The sequence below is a fragment of the Coffea eugenioides genome, chromosome 5 (genome assembly GCF_003713205.1).
Source record: "Coffea eugenioides isolate CCC68of chromosome 5, Ceug_1.0, whole genome shotgun sequence".
NCBI classification, from domain to species: domain Eukaryota; kingdom Viridiplantae; phylum Streptophyta; class Magnoliopsida; order Gentianales; family Rubiaceae; genus Coffea; species Coffea eugenioides.
Window position 1 is genome coordinate 48,424,874 of NC_040039.1, and position 18,619 is coordinate 48,443,492.

Below are 18,619 nucleotides of genomic sequence, written 5' to 3' on the forward strand. Positions count from 1 at the left end.
CCTCACACAGTAAAAAGGGTACTACTGTTGGCCCAGTGAAAGCAGCACAGAAACTCTTGCATCTCCCTCACTTCTAATCATATCATACTCACAAGTCGTAAATCACAATCCATGCCACCCTCCTTACCTGCTCACTTTCTGCACGAGGCTTACAATTTTTTTTCCCCACTAACTCGAGAGAGTTCGAGTGGGATTTAAATGAAAACCCTTCAGGATTCTGAAATTTTAACTTTAGTCACTAGATCAAACCAAACGCTCCTCCCCGATACTCAAGAAGGTTTACAAGTTAGTGCACATAGCTGAAAACATTATCCGAGGATTCCTGTGTGTTAAGTACTAATTTGGACATAAAACCTTTTTATCGAACATTGGATGATACGGTGGTACTACCAAGTTTCGTTACAAGTCCAAAGTCCCACTACAATGCTTATAGTCTGTCTCTACTTTACAAGTTTTTTGGGAGTGGATATATGCCTGTACAAAATGTGGCATTTGGGGCATTTATCTTTGATGTGATAGTGTTTAGAAGAGTATAAGAATCTGAATTTGATCCTGCCCATTAACATAATTTACCAATGGTCTAGCGCATATATGCGAAGAATATGAATTTGATCCTTTCCATTATGATTTTCCTGATGAAAGCCTGTAACAGCATACGTCAACTGCCTTTTTCTTGGTTGGAAAATTTTAACAGTTTGTAACACCAGAATGGTTTTAATTTAGCCTACTATTTACACCAAAAAAAAAAAAATGCTGCCGTGCAACCAATGTTGGTAATATAACCAAACAAAAAATTATTATCTCAGAAGATGGATCATCCTAGCAATTTACTCAGTTCGAGAGAGAAATTAAAGAAGGTAAGTAGTGAACAGAGGAAAAGAAGAAAGATGAAAGCAACGAAAATGAGGTGCCTTTCCTTTCTTGTCTCGAGACAATGGAAGAAGAGAGATCAAATTGTACATTTGGAAGCAATGGTCGATCTCTGTCTACCTGTTTCTTTACACCCCTAACCATTTTCAACGATATTGTTCAAGAAGAAGAGCCTGATACTCGAGGTGAAGTGACAGGAAACAGGGGCAACAACTGGGGTGGTTCAGAATCTCTAGTAGTTGTTCTTGGAGATGGATGCAAATAAAATTTCTTTTCAGCTATGGCTTTTTCCTCTTCCGATGAATTTCCCATTGAAGGAGAAGACTTGTTAAAGGGGTCTTCATTCAAGGGTGTGACGGGGCTGAGAACAAGCGAGGGAAAATCAAGAATACTTGGGGACAAGATCTCAGGCTTTCGCGGGGAAAAGCTTGTGGGATTATTTTGAGGAAAACCAGAGATCAGAGGGCTGATCATGAGGCCATTCTTGAGCGAATTCCTTCTTTCATAAAGCTTAAACCCTTGTTTCTTCTGCCCCGTCCTGATAGGGGGGATGCTGCAGCCTCTGTTGGTGGCGGTTGTATTGGTGGTGGTGGGAAGCGGATCTGGTTTTGAGGCTTGTTTAGCAGTCTCTGATGATCCGGTCAGCATCTGAACTACTTGCTTGAATGTTGTGGTGTCCGCTTGAACAAAAGTCGTAGGATATGGATTGGGTTCAGATCTAGAAACAGGTTTTGGGGTGACTGGAGGAGTCGGGACTTGGAGTGATCCATTGCTGTTGGTGCAACTCCCATTGCTGTTTGGGGAGTTAGTGGGAGAAGGGTTCTCTCTGTCTTGAGGTTTAGAGGCACTTTCCATTGAATATGGCGAAAACTATCACAACCCTCTTCTGGACTCCGGAGAGCCAAAAAATAAAGAAAAGGCTAAAAGGGGAGAGAGGAGAAGATGAGAAGAGAAACTCTTTGAGGTTGGTTTGGGTGGAGAAGAAGAGATGAATGAGTGAAAAACAAGGCTTCGGCAAGAATGGGATTGCTTATTTGCTTTTGTTTTGTTGTGCACTTGAGGTCTAAGATCCACACTTTCTCTCTCCCTTCCCAAACCCCTTCTCTCTCTCTCCCTCTCTCTCTCTCTCTCTTGACTTATTTTCTTCTGCGTCTTTCTTTATCTCTCTCATTTGTTTTCTTGGTTTTTTTTTTCTTTTGTATATTTTGGCTTTTGGTGGTGGGGTTAGAGGGATTGATTGGCTACCGAGGGAAAAAAAAATGCAGCCCAACGGTCTTTAAGATAAGAGAAGAAGAAAAGGGTGAATGTGAAATGAGGGGGCATTGGCTTAGTTTGGAATTTTGGGGCATCGGCATCATCATCAACATCATCATCATCACTCAATTCAATTGGCCTTGAATTGAATGAAGAAGCTTTTTGAGCTTTTGCCCCTCGTGCTTATTTGCTTATATTCTGCCCACCTCTTATTGCTTTTTTGGCTCTTTGGGTGGGAATTTTTTCAATTTCAATTTCAACACAACTGACTTACACGCATATTTGAGCATTGACTTCAGAGCCTGACCTGCACAGACTGTGGGGTGTGTGTCTGTTTGATTGGGATCGGAGATGTTAACCTTTGATCAGTAAATAGTTGTAGTAGTCGTAGCAGCTGTACGTAACAATACCAATTCCTCCGCGCATCGAGCGCGTGAGCTGTATGTGCCGCCCTTGAACCAAATGATGAGAAATCACATCCATGCCATGGACGACCCTACTACCTACTGCTCTCTCTTCCCCATTTTTTTTTATATATATATATAATCCACATGTATTCACGTCCATTTTACGATTTGCGATTAATTCTGTTCGAAATGAAATCGAATCGAACCCTTTATATAGGGTGAAACTATCTCAACATTGTTCTTTTCATTTCAATGGATTTCGAATCCGAAACCTCATAGTTAAAAGATATAAGCTCATTCCGCTTGCTCACTGATCTCTCTTCACACCCTCTCTTTCTAACTATTAGTTATTGTTACCCCATTTCTCATCCTATGTTCTGATTGTTTGTTTGTTTTAGTAGTAGTAGTACTAACTCTTAAGCAATTAATCTTCTCCTCTTATTCTACACCAACGACTAAACTTACCAACCCCCTTAATTGGATAATATCGTAGGAGTGCATTTCAAGGTGTCGCAAGAACCAACCTAATTAAGGTCCTAATCTAGGTTGTGTGGAGGCCACAAGCTCACAAATTAATGGATATGGGGATTCTACAATCACATTACTGTGTTTGGATAAGAAACTATTTGAGATAATTTTTTGAAAAGAAGTTTTGTAACGATGCAAAATAATCGTTTTAAAAGTACTTTCCATGTTACTATTTTAGATAAAATCCCCACTAGAAGAACTAAACATACATACATATATATATACGTGTGTGTGTGCGAATTGCCGTCTAACTAATAAGTCCGTGTACATTGAGGAGGTTCCACAACCTGTCCATTTTTGTATTTGTTAGGCGCAAATTATCAGTTCTCATGCGTTCGAAGCCAAATGACAAACTTTGCTACCCACGACGAAGTCCGGGGAGCAAAAAATAAACGAATGTTTAAATTTGGGGTTTGAGGGGTGGGAGGAAAATTTTTATGAGGGCCTCTCTTATTTATCAGGTTAAGGTTGGAGGAGGAGAAATGGTGGCACAGTTGCTTCACGTCATAGAATCCAATTGTCAAGAAGAATTTGGAATTAAAGAATCTTAAAAGCAGTTAAAGAAAGTACCCTGCGACGATTGATTGAACGTCCCTTATTCACAAAACTGACGGCTGGGGAATTAAGTTTGGATAGTAGGATGTATCAGAGGTGTCCTATTTGCTCTGCGTTGCTTTCTTAGTGGATTTGTGGAAGTGCTCGAATCTGCAATTTCCATTTTCAATCGCTTTAAGCGGCTTCAATTCTATTCAATCTCCTATTGTCACTCGAAGCCAAAATGTTGTTTGGATAGAATATTATTTAAAAAAAATTTTAGAATCATTAATGTATGTAGTTTTGGTTTAATTATTGTAATGATGATATTTACGTTCGTTGGTTGGTTGGATAAAAGAGTATTTAAAAAGTGAAAAGATTATTGAAAAACGTATTTGTGATGCAAGTTTTTTTTTTTTTTTTTGAGACAAAGAATGGCCAATTCAAACAAACATATATTTCCAAAGGAATATTGGAAATTAAATTGCACTCCTCTCATTTCAATTCAATTCAATTCAATTCTGCCATTCATGGTAGTTTTAAGTTTTTTTTTTTTTGTCATTTTACGGCAGAAATATAGTGTTAGTAGTTGATTGACAAAAGTTTTCTATTTGGGCAGCAAGGTTGAGGGGAAATAGAATTCATTACTTCAAAGATCACAAAGGTCCTTCAATCTCGTTTCATATCATTAACATTAAAAATACACAACGGAAAGATATTCAAACCTCGAAAAGAAATAGAAATGTCATTACAAAATTCAACCTCTAAATATAGGGGTAGGGGTATCATAGCATGCATGTCTAGTAATCGGAGCGTGCTATTTTGCCAAATTGACATTTTGAGCCTACCAAGTTGCGAAAATTCGCTCCTAAAAATGGTAAAAGCAAAAAAGACTATCCAACAGTAGAAATGATTCTGCTGAATATGATTCCTAGCAAAATTACTCGATTCTTCCTGTTCTCTAGCTAGTAGCTACTCGTACTTTTCTTCCTCTGCTTATCAACAGTGGCGACATGGACCAAAATAAAGAGCAAGGCAGCAAAGTACAATCGTCATTTTCTTTTGAAGGTTCAGTGAACAAACAGAGCTTTGTAATAAGTGCTTTGTTGTTGTTTGTTAAAAGTCCACTTACGGGATTGCACTCAGCATTCGGAGAAAAGCATATATAAAGAGAAGAAGAATCGAATTCCCATTTAATTGGAATATGCTTCAAAAGAACGGCCAAGAGCCCGTTATCAATTTGTCCTTGTTGCACTAACGTTAGTTTGTTTGGATTGCTTCATATTTTTCCAATTTTATTTGCTTACATCATCTTTACAATTTTCAATATACCTTTTTATCTTCCCAATATCTTTTTATCTCACATACATCACATCACAAAAAGTGCTACAGTAAAAATATCCCAAATAATCCCAAATAACTTACAATCCAAACAGTTACTTCCAATTTTAGAGATGCAATCATATTTTTTTGAATCTACTCACACTATATTAATATATTTTCTCGTTATTTTTCAATTTCGTAATTTAGTTAACAGAGACATTAACCGATATATTTTCTCCTTATTTTTTAATTAATTTCACAACTTAATTAATAGAGACATTAGTCAAGTGACTATCTTGTTTTGATTGCTATTTTTTTTCAAAGAAAAAAAATATATTTTTCAATAACACATTTCATAATTATCTTTTTATCTCACATCTATCAAATCATTATAATATATTTTTTTAACAAAAACTCCAGAAAGTAACTGCCGGGAGTTCTAATTCGATTTTCAACTCCTTCCCTTTTCTCTAGTCGGGAGTTTTGATTCGATTTCCAACTCCTCTCCTTTCCTCCTTTCTCCTTATAAGATCTGGTATTTCCTCTTTGAACCTACAGAACATATAACGTAAGTATGCTGATTGACAACCTTTAACGATACCATATTGTATTCATACAATACATCACAACACAAGACTTTTCTTTACTTGGAAGTATATGATACTTAGGATTTCTCTCGAATTCGATTTGAGAGTTTCTAACCGTCAAGGATGCCTATGGCTGTTGGGAAATCTTCAGACATTACGATACCAAAAATCTTTGTGACGTTGAATGTGGAGGATAATAATTCAAACCATTTAATATAAGTAGCAAAATCATCCGAGCCCCTTGAGGTTGGTTCGGATGGTCTCAGGGTAGTCTAGTTAGATTTCGAGATCGTGTGTTCAAGTCACTTTTTTACCGCTTGTGTATCCTTGAGGGGCGGGTGTACAGACGCATGGAGATTAATCTGGCAAAGTTGGAATACGCTTACTGTTGGGAAAAAAATATATAAGTACCAAAACCAAAAAGATTAATTTGGACCAAAATAACAGACACTAGCTTGAAGAGTGGCTACTACATGCATGAAGGGAGAACAGTAGCCCCCCGGCTAGATTAATGGAAGTTGTAAACAAGGTATGCTAATCAGGAAAAATCTCCTATTTTGTAATGGCACTTTTTATGATTGTAATGCTGACAATATAAGTTGAATCCTACTGTGACATTAGTTACATATATACTAACTAGTATTGTCCGTCTAGAAATTTTGGAAAATTAAAGACCGCATCAATTTTATGTTTGGCCTTTGGGACATTTTTAGCTGCTCATACCGCCTAGTAGATACACTCATTTTAGTTAAGTTCCTAAATAAAGTTTTCTTTCTTTTTCTTTTTTTTTGGTTGAAGGAAGTTCCTAAATAAAGTTGAACGCAGAATCAGACCATGGACCAAGTCTAATGCTATCGGTTTCCACCAAAAATCGCAATTCAAACAAGGTTTAAAGTGTTTCTTTTGGTCGCACGCGTATAAACAATACTTATTATCCTTCTGACGTCATTAATCATTGCAACAACTTTTCGTCGAGCATTTTAAGGATGCGATGACATTCTGTGATCTTTTCGTTTGTGTTGAATTAACATTTTTCTGTTTGACTAAGACCAACATGCAACTCCCAAATAACCATTATGAATAATACAAAGAGGTGTTGCATTGCATTTACGATTTCACAACGTGAATGAAAAAGGCATAAACCCAAACACGTACTTGGAATTCCATGTAATCTCAGAATCATGACAAACTATTAAAAACTAGCTTAACAATTTATGTTGATTTTTTTTTAAGGTGCGGTGCGCTCATCATCGGGCAACGCCTGAGATGCAGTTCTTTAATTACAAGTCAGAGGTTCAAACTATTGCACCTGCACTTAAATCTAGGACTGTCAATGGGGCTGGGTCAACCCGAGCTCGGCTCGCTCGGCCCGACAGAAAGCCCGATGCCCGATCATTTAGTGAGCCGGTCTGAGTCTGAGCCTAAAAATTAGGCCCGAATTAAATGTGAGCCGAGCTTGGGCCTTATTAGGCTCAAACCCGATATAGGCCCGGCCCTTTAATTACCTATATATATAATATTTATATTTTGATATTATGTATAATTATATATCCAAATATATTATTACTAAATACTAAATATATACATAAATTACAAAACACAAAAATACATCTAAAAACTCTTTCATGAGCTTTCTTGAGAGCCAATATTGGTAATGCATAACTAAATCTCTAATTTTTCTTATTGGTTGAGTAAATTTTTGTATTGGCATAATATTGGTTGATTTTTTTTTGGTCTACAAACACAAAAATCATCAAGCATATTTGGATTTCAATCACAAGATTATAAAAAAAGTTTCAACTTTTAAAGATGTATTGGCTTATGATCGCATGTTTTATTACTATTTTTCATGCATTTTGAATGGATTAAATATAAATATTGTTGAAAAATTTTTGGTTTATATACGTTTTAAGAACAATTATTTGTTCATGTTTAGTTTTAATATTATAGTCTTATAAATGTTAAATTAGTTTTACAACTTAATAGTTATAGTAATTATATTAAGAAAATTAATGAGTAATAAGTGAGCTTGGGCTAAGCCCGATTAAGGCTCACAACCCGAATATTATGTGAGCTGAGTATGAGCTTCACATTTACGAACCCGAAACTCATAGCCCGAAACCCGAAAATGATTCAAATTAAATGAGCTAAGTTTGAGCTCATCAAAGCCCGGCTCATTAGGCCCGATTGACAGGCCTACTTAAATCCAAAAGGGTTTCTATCTTTTTTATCCCTCTTGATCTATTTAAGCATTCTCCTAATATAAGTTAGCAGCAGGAGTAACGCACATGTTGTCAATTAGCACATATAAAAAAGAAAATGTGCCTAGATTCAAAAAAATAATAATAAAGCTAAATGAATTTGCCCTTATGCATGCCATTATTGCCAGTATCCATCGAGTAGTGACTCTGATAATGATTCTGTTAACGTTTTCGACCAAAAAAAAAAGATGAAGAAGAAGAAGAAAAAAGACGGTGATAATTAATGACAGAAAAGCACCGCGAATTAGGTTAAAACTTTATTGTCAATATTGGTACCACACCAAATGTATATTGTGTACAAGTTAGTGTATTCTTTCTTGTTTAACAAATGAGAATAAGAAGGTACCTCAAATTTCTTCAAACAAAAGATTACGCCTTAGACAGATGCGCACTTGCATCTAACTTTCTCTTGCAACATAAGAACAGCAACAACAACGACAGCAACCCAAAAAAAAAAAAAATTTACCAAAAGGAGGATAAGAAGACCTATCAAACTTAGGTCTTCTAATCCTATTTCTGATAGATTAACCCCATTTATATCAAAGTCAGATTCCGGTGTTGGAACAATGATCCCCAGCTAAATGGGGTAGGGTCCAAATCCTGTATAGATAGATAGTGTATGGTATATACGTTAATGAATTTTAATATATACACTGTGAATGTATAAAAAAAAATTTAAATTTTATAGAAAAACTTTTTTTTTTGGCTGGTTTTCTTTAACCACCATCCTCTTGTGACTTAAACTCCAGGCCCTTAAGAACACAACTGGCTAAAACGAGAGAAGCATAAAGAGTTTTTTTTTTTGGAAACTAGAGAACCATAAAGAGTTAACCTCAAAGGAAGTCAGCAATTATGTCAACCCTCAACCTTGATGATATTATAGCACTCTCCACTCACACAATTGAATTTGATTACTGGATTATATATCTTTCTACGTTGGATCATCTCCTTAAAAACGAATAAGAGGGTTTGGTCATCAATAAGACCCAAAACAATTTAGTTCTAGTTTAGCTTTCTACCAAACGATCCTACTACTTTTTCAAACTCTTTTACCAGAAAATTGAGCTAGTCAACAAACAAGAAATTCAATACGATAATGACAGAGTAATCTTTGACCATATTCAATATTTTTTTCAGAAGAGGGTCCCTTCTTAGTGTATTTTTATGGGACATTTCACATTTGATATGGGATAGGGCAGTCGGGAACCAGTTTTGGCTTGGGGTACCACTACCAGGGATCCATCCAGGTTCATGAATTTTGATTAGTTCGCAGGAAAGGGCATATGCTGATGTAGCTGGCACTCTTATTTATTTTCTTTCTTTTTTTGTCATAATAAAAATATGCTGGGGAATTTATTTATTTATTTATTTTTGGATGTTGTCATCCTATACTATCTCACTCGCAAAAACTAGAGGGAAGGTTGTCACTTTTGTTATTTCATAATGTTTTTTTCAATCTTCTTCGGAGATTGCTAATTAACCCTCAACACCAGATGTCACCACGATCATTCTTGACCCACTTTAATCATCACCAGTAAGAAATTTTGTTTTATTCTAGTAGTTGGTGGGAGGTTGTGGAGAATTTATTTTTCACCTCAGAATTAAACTAATATCTTCACTTGGGGCCAAAAAAAAAAAAAAAAACTTGTTACTTCTTGGGAAACTTGGCCCTTATTATTCTCTTTGCCCTTTACATTATGATAAACAGCAAGAAAATAAAAAGTTTGTATGGGCCACTCTAAAGTATGTGTGCCTAATTTTTTTTTCCCCCCCAAAACTGCAGACATATTAATTTGTATAAATTGTACAATTGTGTGAGCAAGGGTCCAACTGAGTTTGGACTACATGCCCCTAACGACTAGAGTCGAAACTCCACTCTCCATGGAGTAATTTTACATATTCTGATCCAAAAGTTGTTTCTTTTTCCTCTAAATTTTTTAATTTTATTGTTTTCTAGTAATTAACTTTATTTATCCCTAATAAGGCGTTGATCTAATGGTTAAAATTGAAATGTTAAAGGTCCATCCGGGTTCAAATCTCATCACATATGTGTTTCCTCTTCAGCTTTATGTAAGTTGCTTTATAGTGATTAATATTGAAGTGTTGTTATTCTCACTCACTCTATTCGTGGGTTAGTTCAAGTTGTTTTATTTGTACTGCTATTACTCTTATGATTGTGAGTTGTTGTAATCTTATGTCCATCAATTCATCCTATCACATCCGAAGTGCAATTTCTTGAGCATTTGACACTTCCGGCAGAGAGAAGATTATTCTATGGACAACCGCCAGTCAGTCGCCATAAGCAATGGCAAATCTCCAACTCAAATAATGGTGTTTCAGAGAACAATAATATAAAATCGACACTGACCAAAAACCACACCGAACTCCATGATGCAATTTTGGCATTTCTGTCAAAGTGCTCTGGCCACACTTTTGAATTCATTCAAACAAGAATGGAGTATTTTCTGACGTTTCTGAAGAGATTCTCTTTCATTCTGAAGTACATCAATTGCTCCTGGAGCAACAAACATGTCCATAAACTTGTCATCATTCACCGCAAATAATTCTACTCCAAGTGCTACCACAAGCCTATCCCGACTGTGCAAATGGCAAAAAACAAAAATCATCACTAACTGGAACCCAGAGGTTATAGATAGATAGATAAAAAGCACGAACAGCATGCTCTTGAGCAAAAGTACCAAGTCTCAATTTTTCGGATTAGTTAAATAAACAGCATTTTTAGCAAAGTCATATTTAGTCACTTCAATTGCAAGATTTAAGCGTGTGTGCAATCGAGTGGGCGCGGAGTAAACCAGGGACCAGAGTTTAGATTGAAAGGTGTTTGTAACTTACCAACAGATTGATTCATTTGTCTACAGAGAAACAGCTAATGACTTACCAGGGAGTCAAGAAGCTCGAATTTAAAGTTGATGTCACACTACGCTCTACCAGAACTTCTCGCATTCGAGCAAAATGCAGTGCAGCAGATGAGCATATATCTGAATAGGTTGAGCCTGATTTTGAAACTGTATCTCCATTGCCAAACAAAAGGCTATCATTCTTATGGCCTCTCAATTGGTCACAATTTCTGTTGTTGCCTGCTATTCTTGAATGGCGTTTCCTTGCTCCAATCTCAATGCAGTTTCCAAGCTCCTTTTTCACTGCAAAAACTTCACATGGCTGGTCAGGTGATGGGGTCTCGGGCACAGTCATCTGGCATTCTCGAAGAGCTTCTCTAGCTTCGTCACTTTTTCCTGGTGGGGTTTCCTGTGCGTTCTTTTCTGGTGGTACGTTTTCTTGATCCTTTGCAAGTGAGTTGCGCAATGAAGGTGCGGCATCAGATAGCTCAAGGAAAAAAGAACCGGCTGAAACTTGGTTAAATTGGCAGATTGAATTTATGCCTGATCTAGAATTCCCAAAGAAGTCATTCTCATAGCAGACTTGAGAGTATGGGCTTGTAACTGAATCGAGATGGTGTCTAACCAATTGCTTGCACTGTTTGGCAAGATCATGTACAAAACGATTGTATGAGTGCCTCAAAGCAGCATGAAAACCGACATATCCATCCATTTCACCAGCTTTCACGCCATCTGCAGAATTAAATGGCAGTTAGAAGTCCAACAATTATAATATAAATCATTATGAAGCCGTTAATTTCTATTATCACATTTCCAGTATATAAAACAGCAGACTACAGTTTAAGAATAGAGACACTATTGAATAGCAGGCGCAGATAACATAATTTTCCAGCACAAATATGCATTCATAACCTCAATTCAGACTTCAACGATTTTATTACATGGTATTCCTTTCAAGTGAAACAGCAAATATGGGTAGAAAGGCTGTGCGTGCTGGGAAATTTACTATCACTGACAACTTGTAATGAACCGTGTGCAAATTTTGCTAGTAAGACATCAACTCTTCAATTAGGCTTTACAGGAAGCAAATTGTTAGCGCATTTACAACATTTTTGCACTAAACAAGGTAAGGCCTCCTTAAAAAATGCTGTAAGGAGAACAGAAAAAGAAAATTGTGATTTGTTGCATTGACTGTGCGAGTGGCTACTCAGAATAAATTCTAAGGCATTAATTTCATACTGAGCTACAGATTGTACCAAAGAAATCTGAGATAGCCAGCTCAGAGGCTAAAGCAGACAAGTCAAACTATACGTCCTAAGAAAGAAAAGACAATCTAAAGGAAGTAGAACATAATTTTGAACAACTTCTTACATGTAATGTCAAAGATGTAAAACTCTTACATTCAGTGTCACGATGGTGATTTCTCTCAATAGCGAGATCAAAAAGCTTGCTCAAAACAAAAGCAAGCCGATCACATGCTGTGTCAAGAAGAGGAGCTAGCCATGATCGTGCAGCAGCACGTGCAATCTCTGCAGCTGCCTCTGCAACTCCTCTACTTCCACCTCTACCAGCATGAGCAAGTAATATGTTTGCTACCTGTTACATAAATTTTAAAATCAAAACCCTTGTTCCCCATTGGAGTTTTAGTTACTGTTGACAAACAGTTACCTTTTCCCTAGATACAGTGGGGCATTCAATGGAATATGTAGCACATCGAAATTCATGCACCACCCTCTCAAAAGCAGCACCTCCATACAGGCGTAAAGTAGCATTGGGGGGTTTTACATCAGCTACAACACCAGGCCAACAACCAATGCTACTCTCTGAACGTTCCTCCTCCGTTGTTTTCCCCCATAGCTCAGGGTCAGGATCTGCTGCTCCATCAATAAGTGCTCCCTGTGACCAATTGCGCATGAAATACCATGCTCCAGGTAAACTCACAATCTTAAAATTCAAATTCTCTTCAAAGCATTTGGTGAGGCTCGAACCTCAAATAACACAAACAAGAAAAGTTGAACGGAAATGTTCATTACAAAACAATAAAACTTTATTGCATACCACATGGCTGCATATAGAAGCAGCATGCAACATGGCAGATCTCCGAAGATGAGCAACATCAGAAGTGGCTTGTATTTTGGAATCCATTCTTGCTAATTCAGCAGTGACTTCACTGCAGCGTTGTTCAAGCAAAGCCAGTGTAGCTGGTGCAGCTTCTTTGTATCTCTTTTGGAGTTCAGATTCCAAAAAGTCTCTGAGACAACCAAAACCAATGTGGGGCTGGTACTTCTCTTCATTGAACCCCCCTTTAACGCCATCACGTAGATAGCGTAATATTTCTGAATCCACCTGTGATATTTGCCTGCGGAATTCATCATTTGAAACTGAGCTCCTCTCTTTTGGCAAGGCCACAAAAAATGGTCGAGTATTCTCCCCAAGGTAACCACTTGCACTCAGGTAGCGATCAACTTCCCAACGGTCACTGAACTCCTAGATGATTAATATTCACCATACATGAATCATATCCCAAACGAGAATGCTCATTTATGAGATAAGCTCATAATCTACCAAAAGATTCTTGTGAAAGGATTACAAAGGACATTCACAGTATCAGACGTCTGCATGTTCAAATAAAGAAAATACTAGTACTGTTTCCCAGCACAAATAAAAGATGTTCCTGTGTAGTATAATATATTCCTATTCAGCACTTAAGTCATATTGGTCCTTATAAAGCAAAAAAATGTATAGAACTAGTTCTACTAAGAAATTGCTCCACATTTCTTCAGTCCTTGAGTAAATTTCAGCAGCTTCAGTAAACAATCAAAACTTTGTTAAACTGTTAAAGAAATAAGGCAATGGTTCCACTTAACAGCATAGACAGGTGATCATGTATGTTTTCATTAGCAGGGTAAGCTTTTGGTATGAATACCCAAACATGCATAGAGACATACCCGTTCACAATTCTGCATATTGCATCTTTTTCTCATCTATATAAAGAGTTCTGAGCATGATCTTTTTCTTTTTCTATTTTTCCTCATTTAGGATGTACTTAAATGTATACAACAAATGCCAGCTTCTGTTTGCTACTCTTTGTAAACTTTTTACCATAAGATTGCAGGAGACAGAAAAAGCTTCAGGATGGAAACATAACCAAGCTCCTGTAGCAGTTAGCTTATGTACCTTTAGGCGGTTATCAAATTTAGATACAACAATCACAGTCCTTCGAAAAGTTGGATCAATTTCTCGAATAGCATCCAACCACAATGAAGAGCACCATTCAACACTACTCTGTTGAAGGAACAAAAGAATGCGATGAGGAGGACTAGCTAGTGCCTTCACCATTGATAGAATCTCATCCGGTGTACTTTCTGGTTCACCCTTTTTTGCCTGTTAACCAATTCATTCAACAACCGAGAAGTGCAGAAAACCAAAATTCACATACTCAAAACCATGAAATGTTCCTTTATTTTCACGAATGCATGCGTGTCCAGATAACTAACCTTGAGAACAAAGCCCGGGGTGTCGATGATGGTGAGATTGGGACAGTGAGCATATTCTGCTCTCATCACAATAGGTTTAGAAGAAACAGCAGTTCTGTTCTTCTTCAAAAGTTCCTCTGTACGAAGCTTAATGGTATCCGCTATGGCAGATGCTGAACTTAAGGAATTTCCATATTCTTCTGAATCCTCCTCCTAAAATTTATAGCCATGATAATTCAGCTCTCCCTTTACTTATATTCCAATATAATTGACATCGTTATAATTAAAGAAAAAATATGAGCTTTGATCTCTTGTTGGATTGGAATAGTAGCACTAGAATACAAATCCAGAAAATGCATGGACAGTAATTTCTTCTTTAAATATCTCTGAAGTCTCAAGCAAAATTTCCCAAATATGTAAAAAGCGCTGTCATAATTGCTTCCAAATTATCAGTTGTTTTGCAGCCCATAGAACAAATTTGGCATGTATCAAACTTAAATCAAGCACTGTCATAATTGCTTCCAAATTATCAGTTGTTTTGCAGCCCATACAACAAATTTGGCATGTATCAAACTTAAATCAAGAGTTCCTATGCAAAGTTTAACTCTTTTATTTTTATGTTTTTAAAAATTTCGACTTTTCCTACCAATTTTAAAAGATAAAACCCACAACGGTCATAAACTATTATAAGAAAGAAGCTTGTACTGTACTACGCTTATTCGATTGATCCAATAACCTGAAAGCGGCAACGGGGCTCCAAAGCTGTCGGATCATGGACCATTTGGAGAATGAGGGGGCGCCGGGTCCCCATCTCCACTTCCCGGACATTGAACCGGAACCCGAGGAGTGCTTCAAGAAGAGAGCTTTTCCCGTCTGACTGACCGCCTAGGGCAACAATTTCGGGGATCGGGAGTTTCTCGCCGAAGGCAACGGCGGCGGACTGGAGCCTATTGTAGGCCTCGAACCGGGTCTTGAAGTCCGACGATCGGGTGGTGCTGCGGTCGGATAGTTGGTGGTGCTGCCTTTTGGATACGGAGGAGGTAACAGTAGGCTTTTCGGCTGTAGGGGTTTTGGTTGGGGTTGGGGAGGTTAGAAAGGTTGATGTATTGGTGGTGTTCGCCATTGGAGAGGGTGGATGGGTTTCTCAGTCTCGACAGTGAAATGGGGCGGGGGTTTGAAGGATTTGAATTTGAATTCTCAGTACATTTTAGATTCTAAGATTAATGGGCTGGACTGGTTCTGCCCCCCCAAGACACCAGAACCTTGGGCCTTCTGCTCAGCTTCTGGATTCCGCCCTGCTGTGGTTAGTAAATCCTCAACACCCTTGTGGACAAGGTTAGGTTAACTACCCAGTTTTAGGGCCCAACCAACCACCAAACCACCCACAAAGTTTGAGTTGTCCTCTTTTTTTCCTTTTCCTTTTTGTTTTTGTTCTATTTGAATTTATAATTATTTTTCTGAAAGCAAAAAACATTACATATAGAGTAAGCCCATTGAGCTGATACAAGCAAAGGTAGAATAAGATAATTGTTAGTTTAACGATGCATTGACACTTCTAATTAGTGGATTACGTTAATTATGTGCATGATCTAATCTCCACCGAATATGAAAAAACCACTAACCAACGAAGTAATGTGCATGATTAGCAGTCGTTTTCCCTTCAATTATGAGCACATCTCACATGACGTGTGATTTTTTTTTTTTTTTTCAAACCCAAAGGACTTTTGATATTTGGACAAACCTAATCCCCGTGAAAGCCCACAAACCTAATCCACATGACGTGTGATGCATATGACATAAAATGTACAAGTCTTGCCTAATGATCTTTTCAGCCAATCATTTTCACAACCTTCTCTATCTTAGTCTTTTCATAAATAATGCTTAGTTTCCTCTGAGAAAATCGATCAAAAGATTGAAACTTCAAAGCATGATACTAAAATTTTTTGACTTTAAATTTGTCCCTCCTCCTTTTTAAAAAAAAAAAAAGAAAAAGGAAAAAAATTTGTTTGATCATTCGGGCAAGAGATTATTAGAGGTGTAGAACAATGTACTACTTAATAATATCATAGAGACTTGGTAGCAAGTTGTAAAGCTTGACCACTTATCACCACAATCCTTTCCTATTTTTCTAATAAAACCAACCAACTTGTAGTGGTATATTAGGTTCATTGAACGAGCTCTTCAACATATTTATTGACCTCCAAAGTCATGGTCAAGTTTCTATATTTTGTTTTTTTCTTTTGTTGGGGGGGGTCCCTTCCCTTCTTTTTATTTGTTTCTCGTGTTGACTTCTTTTATATATATATATATATATATATTTATAAGAGAATGTGTGTGTGCGTGTGTTAGCTCTTTCTCTTCCAATTATTAATATTTTTGTTATGGTTTCCAAGCGTGAGGGGTTAGACTAGAGTTTTGGGGTGGCATCATGACTCATGAGATGAGGGACGTCGGTGGGATTCAGCTAGCACATGCACCACCAAAGTCACTTCAGGATCCACCCCAAATTCATTCCTTCCAAAAAAATGTTTTTAATCCATAGTGTTACTTTTTTTCAAAGATAGGCAGATAATTAGATTAGAAACGCTCAGAGAGTTAACGGAAAGACTGGCCTAAGCAATCTAAGGAGACCCACCAAACTTTCACGTCCAATCAATTGGTAACTGGTCGAGAAGCCTGGAGACCAAAGTGTTACTGCTAAATAAGAAAATGTACAACTAACTTGTTACTGGCAGGGGCTGGAAGCTTGCAGCTGGTTACAGGTATTTGAAAACATGTGCAGCTTAATCAGCACTAAGTCTCGTATCGAAATATCATTATTCACAACAACAAAGTTACCAAATTTTGTTAGTAAGTACAAAATTGTCTAGCATGCCTTTTCTTTTTCTTTTTTTTCCTTTTTTCTGGCCATGATCATGTTGTTCCTTCAGAGAATCAGAAGTAAATGACCTACTAGATTCCAGTAACAATTTCACCATCTTTTGAGATCAAGTGCCTGTATACGATCTTGTTTGACATCTATTATGTAAATTTCTAGTTTCATATTGATATATGTTCGATAAAGTATTCAGAAAACTTTAAAATCAAAACAATGATCATGAGACAAAAGATTCTCCTTCCTTATTTAGATTCGTTTTATAATTATCGAAACTTCTTGAAAAATGAAAGTTAAGACGAAAGTCTAACAAAAATACAGAATTTTCTCTAGAATGTGTATATATATATATATATATAGGTTAAAAGTAGAATTTTACTGAATAATCAGAAAAGAAAAGGGACGAAGTTCAACAATTAGACTTTTTCTTTTTTACATTCTTTATTTCTTTCAAGTATCAAACAAAATAAAAAAGGTTAAAGAATAAACATTTCCTTGGGTTTGCCACTATCTGCACCTATGGTATTGTGGCATGTGATCTAGCCGAAGTCAACCATGTGATCTCCAGACCAAACCATGGCTTAGTTCAGTTGATATGGAAGAAAACTCACTGATTAATCAAGACAAAAAAAAAAAAAAAAAAAAGGTCTGACAAACGATTAATTTTTTCAAAAACCCAAATAGTTACACGTAGCCGCTGCCCCTGACGGCTAGGATCTGGCATTGAACACTAAGACCAATCGCTACTTCCCCGTATTGCCCGCCGGGTTGTGGGGATCCACCGCTCTTCCGCGTGTCGGACTTTTCATCTTCTAATAGGTCAAAGCGTAGCCAATAATCTCTCCGGTGGCCTAATGATCATCCGGCACCAACTAGGCAAAATAAAAATTGCCCACCACTATTCATTAGTATTGTCACACTAAAATTCAAGAAATTTGAAATTCTTGCGCGCGCATGTGTATATATATATGTTTAAATGAATTCGATTCCAATCACCATCACGAATCATGACATGCTATTAAAATTACAAGTCGTTTATCGAAATATTTATAAAATTATTCATGAATACGAGTAGCCAAAATTATATGATTCCCTCTATAACATTTGCTTATAATCACTACATTGTAAGTCTGATTTTCCATGATTAAAGAAGAAAAAAAAATCTGTTGTGTATTTTCAACTTGTTACGAAGTTAGGATAGACCAATAATTATGTTCTTTTTTAACATTGCTCTCTTACAAGAAATTTAACGGCAAAAAGGATTATGTAGATTCAAAAATTCAGAGACAATCAGTTCGTTTGGATTGGCCATTTTTTTAAAAACTAAGTTTTTCAAATACAATGTTACAGTAATACACAAATAAAAATAACTCAAAAAATATTTAATCCATACAATATATCTAATATTTCAAAAAAATATTTATAGTAAAAAATTTTCATATATACTAATACAATAAAATTTTTCAAGAATACCTCCAAAAACAGCCATGTTTCAAAAACAAAGCGTGCATATATTACTCAATAATGATATTGTTGGAGATGGAAACTTTTTCAGTTCCAAACTGAAAATGCATTTATTTTTCTTTCCCTGCATCATAGAATTTCATTAGTTTAATTGTAATCAGTTGGTATTCGCGGGTCACATA

The 18,619-nt window shown here is 36.7% G+C and overlaps 2 protein-coding genes across 2 annotated transcripts; both read right to left on the minus strand.

The window, feature by feature from the left end:
- Nucleotides 1-888: 888 nt before the first annotated feature.
- Nucleotides 889-1,939, minus strand: LOC113770858 (VQ motif-containing protein 4-like). Its single transcript, XM_027315466.1, has one exon. It carries the CDS (start codon nt 1,723-1,725, stop codon nt 1,030-1,032), a length of 696 nt encoding a protein of 231 aa, XP_027171267.1. The 5' UTR covers nt 1,726-1,939; the 3' UTR covers nt 889-1,029.
- Nucleotides 1,940-9,954: 8,015 nt separating this feature from the next.
- On the minus strand, nt 9,955-15,239 carry LOC113770965 (dynamin-related protein 5A-like). The gene is made up of 8 exons (XM_027315599.1): nt 14,835-15,239; nt 14,120-14,311; nt 13,800-14,006; nt 12,681-13,109; nt 12,291-12,518; nt 12,023-12,218; nt 10,664-11,354; nt 9,955-10,362 (listed from the first exon to the last, which is right to left on the minus strand). The coding sequence occupies exons 1-8, from the start codon at nt 15,219-15,221 to the stop codon at nt 10,176-10,178; spliced, it is 2,517 nt and encodes an 838-aa protein (XP_027171400.1). The 5' UTR covers nt 15,222-15,239; the 3' UTR covers nt 9,955-10,175.
- Nucleotides 15,240-18,619: the final 3,380 nt, after the last annotated feature.

Bases quoted from the DNA above. Each gene is read 5' to 3' on its own strand.
- LOC113770858 (XM_027315466.1), bottom strand. From the start codon at position 1,725: ATGGAAAGTGCCTCTAAACCTCAAGACAGAGAGAACCCTTCTCCCACT.
- LOC113770965 (XM_027315599.1), bottom strand. From the start codon at position 15,221: ATGGCGAACACCACCAATACATCAACCTTTCTAACCTCCCCAACCCCA. The intron at 12,519-12,680 runs GTATGCAATAAA...AATTGGTCACAG, and splicing joins CTTCTATATGCAGCCATGTG to GGAGCACTTATTGATGGAGC. The intron at 11,355-12,022 runs GTAAGAGTTTTA...TTAATTCTGCAG, and splicing joins TCACCATCGTGACACTGAAT to ATGGCGTGAAAGCTGGTGAA.